General features: G+C 38.6%; 1 protein-coding gene across 1 annotated transcript in view; it reads right to left on the minus strand.

Moving 5' to 3' along the window:
* Positions 1–16,669, minus strand: part of LOC121635404 (transmembrane protein 163-like) — a 33,535-nt gene extending 16,866 nt beyond the window's left edge. The window contains exons 1-4 of the mRNA XM_041978526.1: positions 16,297–16,669; positions 13,586–13,705; positions 5,577–5,620; positions 5,405–5,496 (exon numbers count right to left, since the gene is read on the minus strand). Of these exons, the coding sequence (XP_041834460.1) occupies positions 5,405–5,496; positions 5,577–5,620; positions 13,586–13,705; positions 16,297–16,483 (443 nt within the window). The 5' untranslated portion in view covers positions 16,484–16,669. The remainder of the gene's footprint in view (positions 1–5,404; positions 5,497–5,576; positions 5,621–13,585; positions 13,706–16,296) is intronic.
* Positions 16,670–18,440: the final 1,771 nt, after the last annotated feature.

Raw genomic sequence — 18,440 nt, forward strand, 5'->3', positions numbered from 1 at the left:
CTGGAAGGTAAGTGTTTTATTTGCAGTATCATAAAACTGAGTGAAGAAGAGATCTGAACAAATCCAAAATATTCTATTCGGGGACTGACAATCAGATTTTTTTCATTTATGTTTTTTTGCAAAACTGAATCTAGGAATATTTTACCTCATGATTTCTGTAATTTTATGAGATGAAGACATCTGTTTGTGTGTTTGTTTCACATTAATATTGTCCAAAAAAGACTTTGTTCTTTAATCACACAGTACAAGAAATCCATTACTTAAATGAATCAATTTAATAAAACACTGATAAAATATCACCTCCTGCAGGAGGGGCCATAGGGGCCACTGGGTGCAGTGTGAGCTGGGTGGCGGCCAAAGGCGGGGACCCTGCAGGTCTGATCCTCGGACGCAGAAGCTAGCTCCAGGGACATCACCTCTCTGGCAGGAAAAAAGCCTGAGCTGAGCGCAAGGTTGAGTGGTCCTGGATAGATATAGTTGGACTCAACGTGCACTTAGCACCGGGACACTCTAGGCCGCAGTTCGATGATCAACTTTGTAGTTGTACCATCAAACTTATGGCCGCATGTCTTGGACACTCGGGTGAAAAGAGGGGCGGACGGGGTGTCAACTGATCCCCACCTGGTGGTGAGTTGGCTCAGATGGTGGGGGAAGATGCTGGTCAGGTCTGGCAGACCCAAACGTGTTGTGAGGGTCTGCTGGGAACGTCTGGCGGAGTCCTCTGTCAGAAAGAGTTTCAACTCCCATCTCCGGCAGAGCCTCAACCATGTCCCGGGTGAGGCGGGGGACATTGAGTCCGAGTGGGCTGTGTTTCATGCCTCTATTGTTGAGGCGGCCAACCAGAGCTGTGGCCATAAGGTCGTCTGTGCCTGTCTTGGCACAAATCCCCAAACCCGTTGGTGGACACCAGCAGTGAGGGATGTCGTCAAGCTGAAGAACGAGTCCTATTGGGCATTTTTGACCTGTGGGACTCCGGAGGCAGATGATGGGTATTGGGAGGTTAAGCGCAGTGCAGCTTCGGCGGGAGCTAAGGCAAAAACTCATGCATGGGGGGAGTTTGAAGAGGCCATGGAGAATGACTTCTGGACAACTTCAAGGAGATTCATCTTATAAGCTGTTGTTACGTCTTTGTTTCTGATAAGAAAGTGGTGCACACGCTGGGTGTGTCGTGAAGTTTGACCACCCACTACAGTCAAGTCTGGTTTGCATTTTCAGTATGCACCGAGGTAGTTTTCTTTTGTGTAAATGCAACTTTTTTTGAAAACAGGAAGGTAAAAATTTAAGGTTTTGCATGGAAACATTGTGTAAACAGGGCTTACTTACCAGCCCTGATCCACATGACAGTAAGCATATTTAATTTGCTTATATAAGAAGTTTTTACTACTGAACTGTTGTTCATTTGTAGCTTTGCTAAGATGAACTTAAATTCTGTTTGAATTTTTCAATCCTGTTGGACCAGACAAGAAAAAACAAAAGCTTAAAAACAATTATTTGTAGTTTTAAGGCGGGCTCTTGTATGCATAAAGATTTAACAGATTAGATGCATGCAAACAACCTTCCCCTGCTTCCTCTTTTGATGTTAAGCTAGGCTTGAGAGCTGGCACACAAGATACGAGTGTAATATCAATGTTCTCATCTCAGCAGGTCAAACTCCCAAATATTTGTCATGAATTTGTTTCAAAGCAGGTTTTATTTGCTTCAGAGTTGCAGGATAAAAAATGCTCAGTTGTTAATTTGTTTTTTGAGTTTGTGACTGTCTTGTCTTGAGAGGACATGACCTCATCCACCGTCTCTACTGCAATTATGTGATGCTCCTCTGAGACCATCTCCATAAATCTACCACACGCTCCAACATCCAGAACAGAGGCACTGGTATTTTTCTTCCACCCAATTCACGCTAACGTGAAGCTGGAAGTGTTGATCAGTCCGAGTATTTCCGTGTCATGGTAACAGAAGAAGTTAAGTAGCATCTGATTCTGTTCTGCTGGCTGCAGGCACACAAAGCTGATGCTATAACACACTCAGGCTATTGTCAGTCAGGTGGAGATAAGACGTGAGGAACTCATCTGAGATCGGTCCCACTGGGCCAAGTCTGCTAGAAAAGAAGAAACCCACTGTCTGACACACTTCTCTACAGGATAAAGCAACCCACACACATATCTATGCTCTCATCCATCAGACACCAGATTCACATAGAATTTAATGTTTTTTATTGCCTTAAATAATTTAATTTAAAATGTTTCCGGCCTTTTTAATTGTGCATTTATTCCTGACAGTTGGGACTTGGTGTCAAATGTAAACAAAAAGGGGATTGAAATGATTTGCAATTCTTATAAACCAAATCATTAACTTACATTAGATCAAAGAAAATATGTTGACATTTTAAGGCAGAAGCAGGTCTAAAAAATTTGAGACGGGGCAACAAAAGGTGGGAAAAGTAAAGCTGGATTTATACTCGTGCCTTGTCTGCATACCGGTCCAGCAATTAAGTACAGATTCCCAAGTGTGAGAGCGCATGTAGGCCCCATTGTCCCGTTTATGGAGTTTCTAGCACCCTTCCTGATCGTTTTAATTTGTTTCCATCTGATCCTACAATCCTTGCGCTGTCCCAGTCCAAGATGCGGTTGTTTCTCCTGCAGGGATCCGATATGGCTGATTTTAAATGATCCTGTTCTGCCTTTTCTTTCCGTGTTTTAGTGAGTCGTCTGGCTGTTTTCCTCTCACATTCTTTTTAATGTTCTTCTCATGTTGAAGGTCCTCTCTGGCTCTCCTGCGTAGGTTTGGTTGCAAGATCTGGATGGTATTTCATATATTACATTGCAATTCTTTTCCTTTTGTCTTTGGGATGAACAAGAAGCTGCTGTAGTTTTGTTTAAAAAATCTAAAAGTCATAGTTCATAGGGGAAGTTATGGAGTTAAATTAGATGAGAAATTTTACTGCCAACATTGAAGGCTCATTAAGTCTCATTTACAGAATGAATTAAAAACTTAAACCTAAACCTAGGGCACCTAAAGATTAAACATTAAATTTCCTACAACTGTCTGGAAATTACTGAACCCAGCAGCTGTAAACATACTACCTGCACCGCAAAACCTCTGTTCATCATTATAAGTGACTTTAAGTCTGTAGACGAGTCTTTCTATAATTTGTTATTAAGTGTGCAGGATGGGGTGATTTACCAAATGTCCTAAATAAAGCCATCTTCATGCCATCTGTACATGAACTGAACTTACATGTAAGAATGTTTGCTTGTGCAAACAGCATGTAGCGCTGTCTATAAATGTCCTCATCATGGGTCCATTGTCCTGTAATAAAACGTTCAAGGTATTTAACCTTTATACTGTTTTTTCTAAGAAAATCTGTTAAGTTTTTGTCAGGTGGAAGACTCCTTTGTTGTGGAAGCTGGTTTTATGTTCATTAAGCTCATACTCCCTCGCCATGGTTGTCTTGTTTTTTATCTACATAGGTTAGAGATGCTACTCCCTGCTGCAGGGTGGGCATCCAGTTCTGGTCCTTTGTTCTTATAAAGTTGTTTGTTTATAGTCATTCTAAGTCAGAGGCTCATTATGTTTTGATTTATTTATTTGAGTAGTTTTTTATTCTATGTGCACTGATCACCATCAGCAATAAACCCTTTTTAACATCTTAAAATTCAGCTTTATGTTACCTCCCACAGTCCCCAGCAGAGTTGTAACGATCCAGAAACGCTGTCTCCTCTGGACCAAAGCTCACTCAAAATGGACCGAAGCAAAGTGGAAAACCTTCTCTGTACAGACGAAATTCAATTTAAAATTCTCTTTGGCAATCACTGAAGGGATGGATCATCCAGTTTGTTATCAGTGCTCAGTTCAAAAGCCTGCATCTCTCATAGAATGGGGGATTAGCAGGGGTTAAAATGGGATTTGCTATGTAGGGGGTCATTTATCCCTGACTGACTGGGGGGGCACAGTAACAATTCTAAAAAAGAGGATAACTTATTTATTTTTAATTAATATAGATAAAAAAGTTTACAATAATCATAAATCACCCATGGAATCTGTCCCACCCCCATCATTCATACAGCATCATCACACAAGCGGACAATGTGCTAATAACTGTTTTCCATCCTGCTTAGATTTCAGAAAGAGGATGTAAAAGATAGAAACCACCAGATGTGACGACTGTGTGACGTCAACAAAGTATTTGTGCAGCTGTAATTAGACAATGTTAGATCATCTTAAGTAAACAACTTTTAATGAAAAATATCATTAGCTATTTGACTAAAAATGGTGTGTTCACTTAAGTTTTTTATTATCTGGGTGTTTCTGCAGGTTTTTGGCAGTTGCATGAAGTTTTTCAATAATCATTTAAACATTTCCTTAAATCTTTTTTGCTCCATTTACTTATTTATTTTCATGGTCTCCTTTACATGTGCCATCCTTTTTCTGGTCTCTCCCCCTGCATGCCCCCCCCATCACAATTTTTCTAGACCCACCCCTGCTATAGTAGATAAAATCTTTTCTAATCAGAGCTCTTATATAGATGATTTATTTATATCTGATAAAAAGAACCACAAAGGAGATTCATCATCTCAATTGTTAAAAATATTGTTTTGATTATTCAGAAGTTTTATGAGAAATGTTTGTTGATTAAGATCACATGATGCATCCCCGGTTTACATGCCAGGCCTCAGCTCAGGACAGCCCATTTTAAACCCTGAGGATTAGTGTGTCCTGGCAACTTGCACATCTGGGAAGGTACATACAGCTTTTTAGAGCAGCATCTCTCCCATCTAGACGTCTCTTTCAGGGAAGACTTTGCATATTTCAGCAAGACAAAGCTAAAGCACATACTGCATCTGTTACAACATAGCATCATACCAGAATTATCCAGGTGTTTTCTTGTTTTTATGTTGTTTTCTTTGTTTGTATTTTGTATGATGTATATTAGGTGAATGTGGACCAGACGAAGAGTAGCCGCTGCTTTAGCTTTAGCTAATAGGGATCCGAATGAAGAATAAGGAGTGGCCTGCCTGCAGTCTAGACCTTTTACTCATTTAGTGCATCATGAAATAAAAAAATTGACAGACAACCCAGGACAGGTGAGCAGCTAGAGTCCTCTATCGGACAAGAATGGGAAAATGTTTCTCTAAAACACAAGAGGATGGTAAAAATGCTCCTGTCTCAACTTTTGGATGGTTTGCTGTCTTAACATTGAAGAAAAGTTAACATTTTTCATGAAACAGATGTCTTTCAACATGTTTTCATTGTTTTATTGTTAAAAAATGTTGTTTATAAGATTCCTAAATCATTGTGTTCCTAAATCACAGCATCCCGAACATTTTGGGGTTGTTGATGCTAGGATGTTTTTTTGTCATTTTTCTGTATGTTTGTGTGGATGTGGGTGAAAGATGGTGGCACTTACATGTATTCCCTGTGTGCTGAGTGGACAGCTGCTGCGTTGCTGTATCGCCACAACACGATGACGGAGGACAGCACGTCCAGCGTGGCGTCAAACTGCAGAGTGAAAAAGACGTTTTACTTCACACTGTTAATCACGAAGCAGTGAAGGTGTCGGGGCTTTAAACTGGACTTACAGCAAATCCAAAAGCTGAAGCACTGTGGCGCATGATGGAAACGGCTAGAAAGGAAACAGACAAGAGGATGAAATGTAACTTTATACTTTAGATTGCATGTCGATTACAAGTTTGAGGATAATTATGTTGACTCATAACTCAACATAATTTTATTTACTTGTGTTTTGCCCAATGATTTCAATGTGAATGAGTTAAGATAAGCAATAAGCAATGCAACCATCCACACCTGCAGAGATTAAGAGACAAATAAGAGTAGAGATACAAGTAGATGCAGGGTAGAAACCCCTCCTCTCGTGGTTATTTTTAGCAGACTCACAGGGGGCTTGCAGCCCTCCTCAGCCCTGCAGCAGAAACTCAACAGTCAGGTGTCTCTATGCTTCCCTTGTAGCTGCTCATTCTGTTTCTGCAGTAACAACGTTAATGTTGTTTCTTTGTTGTCTCCTTTCCCTTCCTGTGTATGCTCTTTCTCTTCCCCTCCAGCCTCCCAAGCTCCCCTCTCCTCCATCTTCCCTTTGCCTCCTTTATTCTTTTATCTACATTCAGTTGCTCTCTCAAGGCTGAAGGCACAATCTACCACTCCTCTGCCACAGCCCAGGCAAATATTAAGAGAAACTGATGCTGCATTCACTTTCTCTGAACAGTTGGACACAAAAGAACCCACCGTGCATACAAATGAGTGGCTGGATCTTTTAGGACACCTGAAGTCTGCAGAGATGCAGCACGGATGTGTCAACCAACTGTAAGAATTATGCTAAATGTGTATGTTATAGATGTTAAGAAAGCTGGTATTTTCTGAGCTTTAGTATGAAACAATTTCCTGTTAATAAATAAGTTATTATTCTGTTTAAACTAGTCTCGAAATCAGGTTAATCCAGCCCTTTTCGCGGCAAAATGAGAAACTAAACGTGTGTTGATGAAAGCTAATTCAGTGGGTTTTTTCTGCTAGCTAACCTGAAAGTAATGTATGTAAGTCAAGGTGGATTCTGCAGCTAGTTATCCGGGAGGATTTAGATCCATGTGCAGGACAGAGCAGGCTGGAGGGAACCGGATGAAGGAGCTCAATGGCTTCATTTGAAAAAGATAAAAACCAAAACTTTTAAAACTTTAGACAAAACAAGAAATTAGAACAAAATCCTGAAAATAGACTCAGGAAAGGAAAGACTAGGATCTGGAAAACAACAACCAAAGAAACATGGATGTCCAATTCTGGACCTTGAGAGCCATCATACTGCAGGTCTGACTTATTTTAGTCAGGGGCCAATGCTTTTTACCATCCAGAAACCAGTGCAAATGTCTGACTAACCATTTATGCTTGGAACAGTCCATGTGTGTATCTCAAAGTTCTGAAACCATGAAAGCTGGGACACAAGATAGTTATCTGAAGGCCCAAACATTGTCAACCACAAAGGTAATTTTCTTCCATTTTTGAGCGGCTGACATGCCTACCAGTTGTGATCATTTTGTATATTCTGAAAGAGTGGGTAGAGGTGTATTACCACACTAAATCTCAATTTCCTATGAGGTGTAGTTCCTGAGATATGGACACCTGAAAATATAGGAAAAATAAAGATGCAGGAAAATCACTAAATAGGCCATAACTCTAAAAGGATCCATTTGAGCAAACTAAAATTTTACAGTGTGTCTACTGAATAAATAATGAACAACTGGTGAAAATTTCAGAATTTTTTGAGACTCAAGTGCGTGGGAGATCCTGAAAATGTGTTGAAATGACTTGGATTGACCCGTATGTATGTTACATCGTCATTATACATGATCTGAAGAAAGTGACAAAATGTAAAGCTGCATCCAGGGTGGAGACATGAAGACATGAAAGAGCAAAGAGATACTGACAGGTGATGACATGCGAGCAAATAAAGAAGTGTTTAAACAAGTTTCATGTGCTTTATCTACAAACAATGACATGAGGAAAAAGCAGCAGGCAAACAGAAGAATTTTTCTCAGGAAGAAAACGTTCTGCTTTCTTTTTAACTCTACTTCTCAAATCTTCTTTTTAGCACAAAGGTGTATTCTCTGCCCTTCATCCCTCCTCCCTCCCTTCCTCTCCTTCATTAAGAGCAGAAAGAAGGAATTTTATGTAAATGAATCAGCGGTGGTGAAAGCTAAACCCATTGATGGCTAATTGGTTCCCAAGGAAGCTGGGTGGATGTCAACAGGGATGAAGATTCAAACCCACACATATGCACAGCTAAGATCACTCGTCTTTCCTTTCCCCTTCGCTTTGTCACATCTGACATGAGAGGAAAGAGAAGAGGAGATAAAACAACATCCATGCAGTCAGATTTTATTGGCTGTGTCTGCAGGTATTTTACATATCAGTGAAACGCTGTCACGGCTGCGTTCACGCTGCATGCATGCGCCTCATTATTAAAGCAGCAGTGAAGCACTCAATTAGATTTTTATTCAGACATTTGATTCAGTAGCACAAACAGACTAAACGAGCTGGAGCTGCACAAATTCTGCATCAGTTTCAGAGCTGATATCTCAGTTTAACTGCTCTGAGAGCAGTCCAACCACATGTCAAGCTACCGCGGTGCAGCAACGCTTCTCAGGTGTGAACTGTCTCATGAACATGTCATTTTCCTCACTGTTGTGTCTCTGATAAACCTTAACATGCTAAATAAACCAGCCTTTAACAAAATTCACACAGAACACTCCTGTAAGTGTATTATGTAGGGGTGTGTATCTCTCCCTCACACACGATTTGATATGCATCTCGATACATGGTCCACGAGTCGATACCTAAAAAGGTTCAGCTAACTTTGTAACGATACGATACAGTGCAATTTCAATTTCAATTCAGTTTAAATATTTAGCAATAATGTGACATTTAAATCTATAAATGAAAGTTTATGTGTTTTAACAGCAGGATATGTTTTTTCCTCACTTGCGCTTACGGGCAAACCAAGCAGCAGCTGGTTCTGGTGAAGGCTGTAATGAAAAAAGGTAATAATTCGACTCACTGGGGACAGCACTCTTGCAGCACCTTTTTCTTGAAAAGCTTTTTGTGAGGCCAGATCTATGGTGTGTGTGATGCAGGTAACATGAGGGTTCATTTCTGCCTCTTGATCTGCTGTTAGACCGTCACAAGTGCAGGATTTTATTTTCATTTATTTATTTTTTTCCATCTTCCATTCCGTGCAGGCATCTCTCAGGGCACCAATATTCTTTCCTGTGTGCGTCTTGTGAAAGTGTAACCACACCCTACTATTTGCATAACTCCACCCACTGCCGAATTTTACATGTGCAACTGCAAGGATCGGGGTGGGAGGTGTGGGGGGATCGGGGGGCGGAGAGTGGGCGGGACGGGATACACAGGCAGAAATGACTGACAGACAGAAGCTCAGTGGCCACTAGCAAGATGCAAAGCGAGATTCACAAAGCAGCTACGCCACAGAGCGTCTTTGAGGTGGAAGACTTTTCCTCTTCTGAATCTCCTCAGCTACACATGAACCAGGTGGTCCTGAACCACATCAGTCTGAGCCGTTAGCGCTGTTAGCTGCCTGTCAGCAGCTCTGGAAAGCTGTGGAGACTTGCGGCAGGTTGTGGCAGCTGTTGGAAGAGCTGCTGGAAGTTGCTGCTGCTACGATTTGAGCTGCTGTCTGTCGCCAGATGAGGATCAGCAGGTAAAGAATAAAGTCCGGTGTTACTTTTACACCCCTCAAAAGTACAAATCCGTCCCATCGCAGGAACATTTAATCCGAATAGAAGTCTGAAACTAGCAAATCTACACCGGATAAGTTCACTTCCCTTCATGTGCATTGGTGGGCGTGGTTTTCTATGCCTGTTAGGCGAGGACCCGCCTATCTGCATCTGGAGGGAGGAGCTGTCAGGTTTTTAAAATTTTCTCGTGACGTAGATAACCTGTCAAATGTTATCTACATGCTAATATATATATATATATATATATATATATATATATATATATATATATATATATATATATATATATATACTGTATCTTTATATAAATTTACCTCCAGATAAAGTTTGGGAACCAGTGAATTATAGGATCAGTTATTAATTATGACTGGTCTATCTGCAACTTAACAATGCAACTAAACCAGCAACTGAAACACCTGCAGAATAACAACAACATATATCCACTAGCATATATTACCTTTTCTGTGTGAACAAACATAAAAGATTATGGTGCTGCATTCACACTGAAATGTTTTATTCACAGAGGAGCTCACTAATGAGGGTGAACTAATGTTCAGTACACTCTGGCTTGTGTTCACAGAAATTGTGGCAGTTTTAGACATTTCAGCAGAGTCTTTAATGAGCAATCATACAGCTGCTGCAGTGAATTGTTTTCTAATTAATGCAAATTTTTTCTGAGCAATCGATCTCACAGGAACAGACACTGCAGTGTAATTAAAGAACTAAAGCAGATCTGATTTATAGGGTGATTATTGACTCTGATATAAAATCTTTACACTGATTGAACAGTTTTATGACTCCACAAACCACAAAATACAGAACATAACACTAGAATTAGCTCACAGTGCAGTTAGAGCACAGATATCTACACAGAACTAAGCAAAGTGATGATTATTTTGTTTTAATAAGAAGAAATCTAAGAAGTTAAATATTTTGACATTTTTCAGGCAAAGTCAAAGCAGTTCAAGTGCACATCAGCGTTTCTTGATAAAACATCCATAATAGAATTACTGAGATTGGATTTTACAATTTACAGTGAATGAAGCTCTTTGATGGAGAAATATATTAAACATGCAACACAGAGGTGCTCTGCTAGGGTTTCCTTACCAAAACAGGAAGTGGGTAAAGCATCTAAAATAATGCACACTAATGCAGGTTTATTTGTATAGCACATTTCATCAACAAGACAATTCAAAGTGCTTCACAGGTGCAGCATTTTTGCATAAGAACACTTAAAAAGTGCATTAAAATATGAAGAATTAAAAAAACTATGAAGAAATCTACATCATCACGTAAATATGCAAGAAAATATATTCAGAAAGAAAATGAAAAACTTTTTATCTTCATTTAAAATGTCAGCAAAAGAGTTTTAAGGCCAGATTTAAATAAACTTTGGTTTGCAGACTTCAGGCTTTTTCTCTTTGTTTACTTTGAACTCTCTGGATCGAAAACAAAATTCAGTAAAATAAAAATAAAATGCGAGAACTGGAATGATACACTAGTCATGTAAAATTAAGGATTCCTGACTTTCTGTATGATGTCAAAATAAACCTAAAACCAGTATAACCTTTACAAGGAACTTAATTCGACTTTCTCTAAACTTGCACATGTTCAGGGTTTAAGTACTTATTGTACAACTTGCTGTTCTCTAACAAGATGATTAACCAAGTGTTTGAACACTTCTTGTTCAATAACAGCATTCTGGATTAGTCGCAATTGTCTTGGTGAGTTTTTGAAGAGGAAAAAAAGCTCCATTACACAAGTCAAGACTACTGAAAATAATGAAGATTTAAAAAAAAAATGTTGACCCATCAGATCCATTATTGTAGAAACACTCTCCAGTTCGTAAATGGCTGATTTGGTTCTGCTTTAAAGCCTCACAACTGAGCTTCGGCAGATTTTTCTAACTTGGCAACTCTTAATCAGCATTCGTCTTCATCCTGTCTCTTCTCTGAGATCTCTCCAATCAGTAAAAGTCAGTTGACTCTTATATATTTCTCTGTCTTTTACTGTCTTTCATTTTTCCCGCTGTCACGTTCCCTGGCCTCTGGCCTGGACGTGTTTGTGAATGTCTGCTGCATATCCTGCAACCCTGCTCCTGGCCTGCGAGACCGCCTTCGTTCCCTCCTGTATGGTGATTGGATGTCCTCGGTTCCACCTGCTCAGGGGAGCCCCGCCCCACTCATCTTACAGGACAGCACCGCCACACTGCTTCCTCCTCGGCGACCAACCAGCGGGAGTACCGGTCCTTAAAAGGGAGGCGGTGACGGTGATCAGGGCAGCTGTGTTCCTTCAGGCCCACAGTTCGCCAGTTTGGGACTTGCAGTAGTAGTGGTTTGTTGATTGACCCTTAGCGGTTTGTAAGAGCATTCTTCTTCCCTTTAGTTAAGACATTTGAGTAACTGATTTGATTGTGATTCTGCGCTCGTCCGCTCTTTACTTTGTGTATTTTGGTTTAGTAGACATCTTTTGTTGTTGAATTAACGGTATATTAATTATAGATTAAACATAGCTCCAGTTTGATTAATTGTTAGAGCAGTATTTTGGTTTATAGGAATCTTTTGAGTTTGTGTTTATTAATTGGTTTATTGTTTACCTCGATTGAGGACACCTTGAGTTAATTATGTTTCTTTTGTTGTAATTGATGGCCTTAGATGCCTTGATTTATGTTGAACCCGTTTGTTGTTTGTAAATAAATAATTGTTATTATTTTATATTTCGTCTTATTTGTTTTGTTGACGACCCTATCACCCCTGGTTCAACAAGGGGTCGTAACACCCGCTTGTTCTGATAATGTCCTCCTGGGTTTCTTTGAAGAATTACCCATTAGAAATAGTCAGTGTTGATATCCAGTTGCTAGTGTGTGACACAGCGTAAAGGCAGATGTAAATTAAATACATCGAAATGAAAATAGAAGTTGCGATTAATTAATTTATTTCTGTTCATTAAGTATTTTTTATGTATTTATTGTTTATTTATTATTTATTTTGTGTTATTGATTTGTTTTATATTTAATTGTTGACTCTATTTACTCTTTTCCAGTCATTTTGTAAATTTTTGCTTATTTTTCTATAATTGTCTAAAATTGTAAATAAATCCAGGTATTAAGGGGTTCAAATTTATCTCTTATTTCTGGATTGATTCGTTGTTTTTAACCTTACTGGCTGATGCTGAACACTAATCTTTGGAAGCTTGATCGATGCCTCCATACACAGGTTTTTTTTATTTTTATTTAGCTGACAAAGGCACACACTTAAGCTTTGTTTGGGACCAGAGTCCCCTCGTGAGAGAGTAATATATAGAGCTGAGTGTCATCAACATAATTGTGATCAGATATTTGGTTTGATTACATGATCAAAGCCAGTGGGAGCATGCAGATGCTGAACAACAGGGGGCCCAAAAAGGAGTCTTGGGGAACTCCCCATGTCATTTTGTTGGAGTAGCTATAGCTATAAAGCAAGGGGCATCAGCAAACTGCTCTAATCAACAAATCAAATTAATCAAATTCCAGTTTTCTCTAATTTTAGCTTGTTTGTTTGTTGTGCCTCACAACAATGAGGTGTCATAATCAGAGAAAATAACTGTGTAATGACGCAGGAAAAATCAGTGTTTATTATAATCGCTGTTGCCACGCTGGCCTCAATCATCTCCTCTTTTCATTTCTGCAACTGATCTGGAAACTGTGTCATTTTTAATTTATGAATGAGAGAAGGCGGCGTAAGCAACGAGCCCAATTTGAAATGCAATAAAGACGATTAACTACACACTTATCTATTGGCACATGTCTTCAGTGACACAGGAAACTTTGCACATCTGCAAACCACACTGCAGCAAGCACCGACTTAATGACTCAGAGCAAGAAAAAAAGCATCAGATGCAGATTAGCATGCATGATGTCAGATTTGAAACTGAGATGTCAAACATCAGTCTCTGGCAGCTAAAATAAGCATATCAAGCAAACTTGTCAAATCATACTGGGTTTTTCTGACAGAAAAGTGATCTGAGAAGTTCCCCACATCTGTCAAACGTCTAAAAATTTTCTGTAGTAGCTTCATACTTCAATTTAACAGAGTGGAGAAGATGAAGAGTGTGGATTAAAGGTGATCTAAGACAGAAATCATCCACTTCTCCTCTGAACCCCAGAGAAGCTGCTGCATCTAAATGCTCCATGTTGCTTTTATAATTCAAAGAAGATGAAACAGGAGCTTAAAGTTATTTTTGATTTTGAGTACTCATGTTTAATCAAGCTGCTGTGGATTGTTCAGGAGGGCGTGGCAGTAAGTAACAAACCTGTCCTTCATGCAAAGGACCAAACAACGTCTACTCACTGAAAGCAGCGATGGCCAGTATGATGGTGATCATGATGGACACCCAGGACACCCAAAGAGCTTTTTTCCGGTAGCTCTGTGCTTCATGAGGCTTCAGGCGCATGCTGCTCTCCAGGAGGCCTGCAGGCAGCATAACATAATGTTAAATTAAACTCACTTTAACTGCTCTTAACATTTAATTCCACAGAGTGCAACAGTCTTGATATACATATTTCTTTATATATAATGTCAGGAAAACAGGAAATGGCTGCAGAGATCTGCTGATGCATACCATACATGCAAAAACAGAGTTTGTACAACTCTAGCAAGCTTGAAAGTCAATATTTGGCAATCTGGACCCTTTTACACAAGCTTTTCTGTCATTTCTTTAGATAGACATCTCTGGAATTTTATTTTCCAGATCAACATAAACCACCTAACAAACCCTACAGATACCAATGTTTAGTCATTAGTTTCCAGTTTCTACCTGTGGTGTCCCATTATTAATATTTTTCAATAATAATGTTATTCAGTATCAGTAACTGTCCTTGGACACATGATAGATTTCTAATAGCTAATTTAGTTCCCATCAACCCACAACAGGAATAGTTCTCCAGACTTCTTGAAGGACTTTTCAAAGCTCTTCTTTGAATGTTTCTGCCTTTTGTTTTGTTCTCTGTCCAAATGATCCAATTATGTTGAGGTCCAGGTTCCGGGGAGGATTCATCCCTCCATCACACCTGTTGCTACTGATTTTCAGTCCAGTTCTTGTGACATGTACCATACCTTGCCTTTTCTCCCTTTTTTCCCTTTCTTAAGCATGACTTCTTGACAGCCACGTTTCCATGGAGACCATTTCTGATGATGCTTTAGCCAAGAGTAGATGGATCAGCTGATGTCCAGATGCATTTCTCTGGTCTTTTTCCTGTTTCCAGGGCATCACTTTTAGATATTGTTCAGCTACTGGTGATAGCTTTTAGTCCTAATATTTCTTCTTAAGTCCTCCACTTGTCACACTCATTGGGAATAACCCTTTGAGCCCTGCAGCTATTTTCTAAGCCTCCACTTGAAAACCTCTTTACCTTTTGTGTTAAAAAAAAAATAGACTTCACATTTTACCGCCGGAGGTTACCACTTGGATATGAATGGAAAAACTGGAAAACTCTAACTTTTTTTGATGGATAGTGGTGACTTGACATGGTCACCAGTGCAATGCTCTGAAGAAGAAACTGCATGTAATTCCAGACATGTGCTCTTGTTTATTAACTTCCACTGTTCCAGTATTATTTCTGTGTCAAACAGCAGCTGTTCTGCTAAAGGACAACTAGAACTCAAAGCTAGCTGGATGTGTTTCCTGTTTCTAAATTCTCTTCTCAGGCTAAAATAAAAAATATTTAAAAACATTTTCATAATCTAATGTTTGTTACTTTGCTTGTGTTTGAATCAAAAGACAGAAATAAATTAAACCTAAACACCTAGAAGAAGTGTTTATGTGAAATTAATTAATGGCAGCACAAATAAAAATAAATGTGGACTTGCCTAAAAAGACTTAGAATAAATATGAATATCTCTTTAGAATGATGCAGCTGTAGCTCTAAACTTCTATCAGAATAGTTCAACATCTCTGCAAAGTTAAACTTCTATAAAAATAAAACAGAACAAAATCAGAGAAGTTTTAGTCCAGAAAGTTCAGGCGAGGTCCCCAACAAGGGTTTTTTTTTTAAGGTTTATCTGCAGAAACTGTAATAAATTATGTTTTTGCATGACAAAGTGTCTAAATATTCTATTTGAAATTGATTATTTAGTAATGTGTCGACCCAGCGCTTGTTTCTTTGTTGAGTTAGGTGACTTTTTACGCTTGATTGATTCATTCATCTGCATCAGTTGGGCCTCATCAAACAAACCACCTTCCTCTGAAAATGATCAGATACAAGGACTGGACTTATAATGAATAAATGAAAAAGAAGAAAATCATCCAAAGACCTTCAGAAAGTCTGTAGTACTGTTGCTCAAGATTATTTTAAAGATTACAAGAAATACTGGCTGTTTGGAAACAAAATATGAGGACGTGATGAGTAAATCAAGCAGGATTAATAAAAACAATGATTTATTAAAATTGTGACTGTTCATTCCTAATTTAGCTACCAATAACTATTAATCATTAAACTGCAACAGGCTGTAAACATCCACACAAAACCATTTTATGAACTTCATCTCATGGGTTGCAAATGATTGGCTGTTTACCAACAAACAATCAACATTAAAAAATCATTTGGAGTTTGGTGTGACTTTACTTTCCCTGTAGCTCTGGTTTATTTCCTCGTTCTTTCTTTTGTGATGATTAAGGTGCAGGAACATTAACTGTATATGCTTAAAGGAGTATCATGTCTTCTTGTTTTGGGTCTGGTTTGAGAAAAGAAATGTTGGATTTGGATGCTTCAGTGTCTGTTTTAGCTCTTTCTTGTATTTCAGTGAGCAGCCAGCTCAGGTTTAAGATGATTAAATGCTGTAAAAAGGCAGAAGAGTTCTGTTTATAATCTACAAGGTGGTTCAAATTAAGCTTTACTCTTTAGTTATTTCCCTCAGAAATTGTGTCTGAATTGTGCGCAGAAGAGGTGGATTTTAATTAACTTAATTAGTAAAACATTAGTTATCTCTTCTATAATTACGCACAGACTGCGCCCTCCCCACATCTGGCAGATGAAGCCTAAAACACATCTGACACCACCCACCTCGGTCCTCTATGCTCTCTGTTATCTTCATCTCTTGGTCCATCTTGAAGCCCCCTCCCTGACTTTCTGTGTTGGGCTCCTGCTGTTGTTGTTGTTGTTGCTCGCACTGCCCGTTAACCATCGTGGAGTCCACAACAACAGCCGGGACCGGGATGGTGGTGGAGTCTGGCGGGGACGAGTCTGTCATCTTCTCGGCGGTGAGATGCGGTTCCAGAGAGGCACTCCAAAAATGTCCCACCTGGGTGAGAGGTGTAGCTTTTCACACGAGACCCAGAGACAGACGGGGAGGGAGGAGGGCAGAAAGTCCAGCTGCGTCAAATTACACAGTGTAAGCAAGACAAAACCGGAAGTTGGAGATGTGGAGTTCAAAATAAAGGTCTAACTTTTATCTTGATGCTAATAATAAAAAAAAGGTATTTGTTTTCAATTCAAATTGTTTTTGGCAATAAAATTATGTGTGAAAACCAGCCCTGGTATATTGCTTTAACCTTTTCATGTTACATGATTATGATAATCTATCAGATATCCTGATGATGATGATGATGATGATGATGATGAGGTGAGATAAACTTTACTTTCCCAAAAGGAATTTGTCTTAGGCTAAAAAGTGCTGGTGCATAACAACATTTATTAGGGCAAAGTTTCAAACACACATGACAATAAAAACAACAGCATAGCTAAAGTGTAAAATGTACACATTACTCAACCCTACACAACACATGACAACAATGTAATTAGTCAACAAATAAATTTATTTACTTTATAAGAGTTATGTGGATAAAGGAACAAATGAGAGCATGAAATGTCCACTATTGTTTACTGTCTCTAAACCATTTATCTGATGGTAAAAGTTCATATTCTTGCATTAATGATAATAATGTTGTGTTATTATATTTTATTGGTTTAATGCAGGTTCTTGAGCATTATATTCTTTTCATCAATCCTTCCGTCCTTCCATCCATCCATCCATCCATCCATTTTCAATGCTGCTTAGTCCAATTAAGGGTTGTGTTGAAGCTGGAATTGGCAGGCAAGATGGAAAGTATAACCTGGACAGTTTGCTAGTCTAATTATATACTTTCAGTTTAAATTTTTTTTTGTTACTTTTATATTAATTTCTTGTCTATCTTTTAACTTTAAAATATTTATTTTCATCTTGTTTAAATTTCACTTTCTCATTTATATGTCTTATGAAAATTTTCTAAGCATTTTACAAGTATGTATGTTCATGAGTTTTATCTGTGTACAGTAAAATCCTGTGAGTTTCCTTTAAGAAGTAAAAAGTATTTTTTATCAGCATAATTAATAATTAAACTGTATCATAAAATAATAAAGGCAAAAGGAAAACTTGATTAAGAAGCTCTGATTGGGTTTTGCACAGTTGTAAAATGAATTTGTTTCTCCATCTACAATATGACTTCAAATAAAAGTCTAAATGAAAAAAGTTTACTTGATATATTTTCATAATCATGTTTTCTGACTTTTTTAAAGCTAGTAAAACCGTGAACCGCTTTTCGTATTCAAGACCTTTACCTTTTAAAGGTCGTGACCGGAAGTAGTATTTCTAAAAACTAACAAACTTCACAAAATATCTCGCGCACAATCTGGAAAAGAAATATGAAGAATGATAGGGGCAAAAGACTCCGATTTGTGACATTTTGAATCAACCACACTTGGTTTCTAATTACTAAAGTCTGAGGAGTTCACGAGACTTTGCTCGAGTCGAAACGAAGTCTTGTTACTTGTTCTGGGTCACGCGCCCGACGAGCAGCATCCACAAAGAGAACATCTGTCCCATGTGGTTTGTGCGAGCTGATGTGAGGCGCACGGCTCAGAAAATAAGTAAACCATAATATTTCCTGGTGAAAAAATAGATTTTAAGCAGTTTTAATTTACCTATTTTCTGTGGTACACAAATAGAAATACCGTAAAATTGAGAGCACGAGACCAGACTAATTAAACGCTGCTGAGCTATAAACTCTGACATTGCGTTTTACCTCCATTTAGTGGAAGGTACGAAGTAATCAACGTGTTGTGCCCTTAAATTCGGAATGATCTGCTTGCACTTCCAAAAATAGATCTTTGTGCTATATAGAAAATAAAGAGGATGAGGAAACTATATCTGAAATCAAAGTAAAGGATTA

Source organism: Melanotaenia boesemani, chromosome 24 (genome assembly GCF_017639745.1).
Source record: "Melanotaenia boesemani isolate fMelBoe1 chromosome 24, fMelBoe1.pri, whole genome shotgun sequence".
Classification (NCBI taxonomy): domain Eukaryota; kingdom Metazoa; phylum Chordata; class Actinopteri; order Atheriniformes; family Melanotaeniidae; genus Melanotaenia; species Melanotaenia boesemani.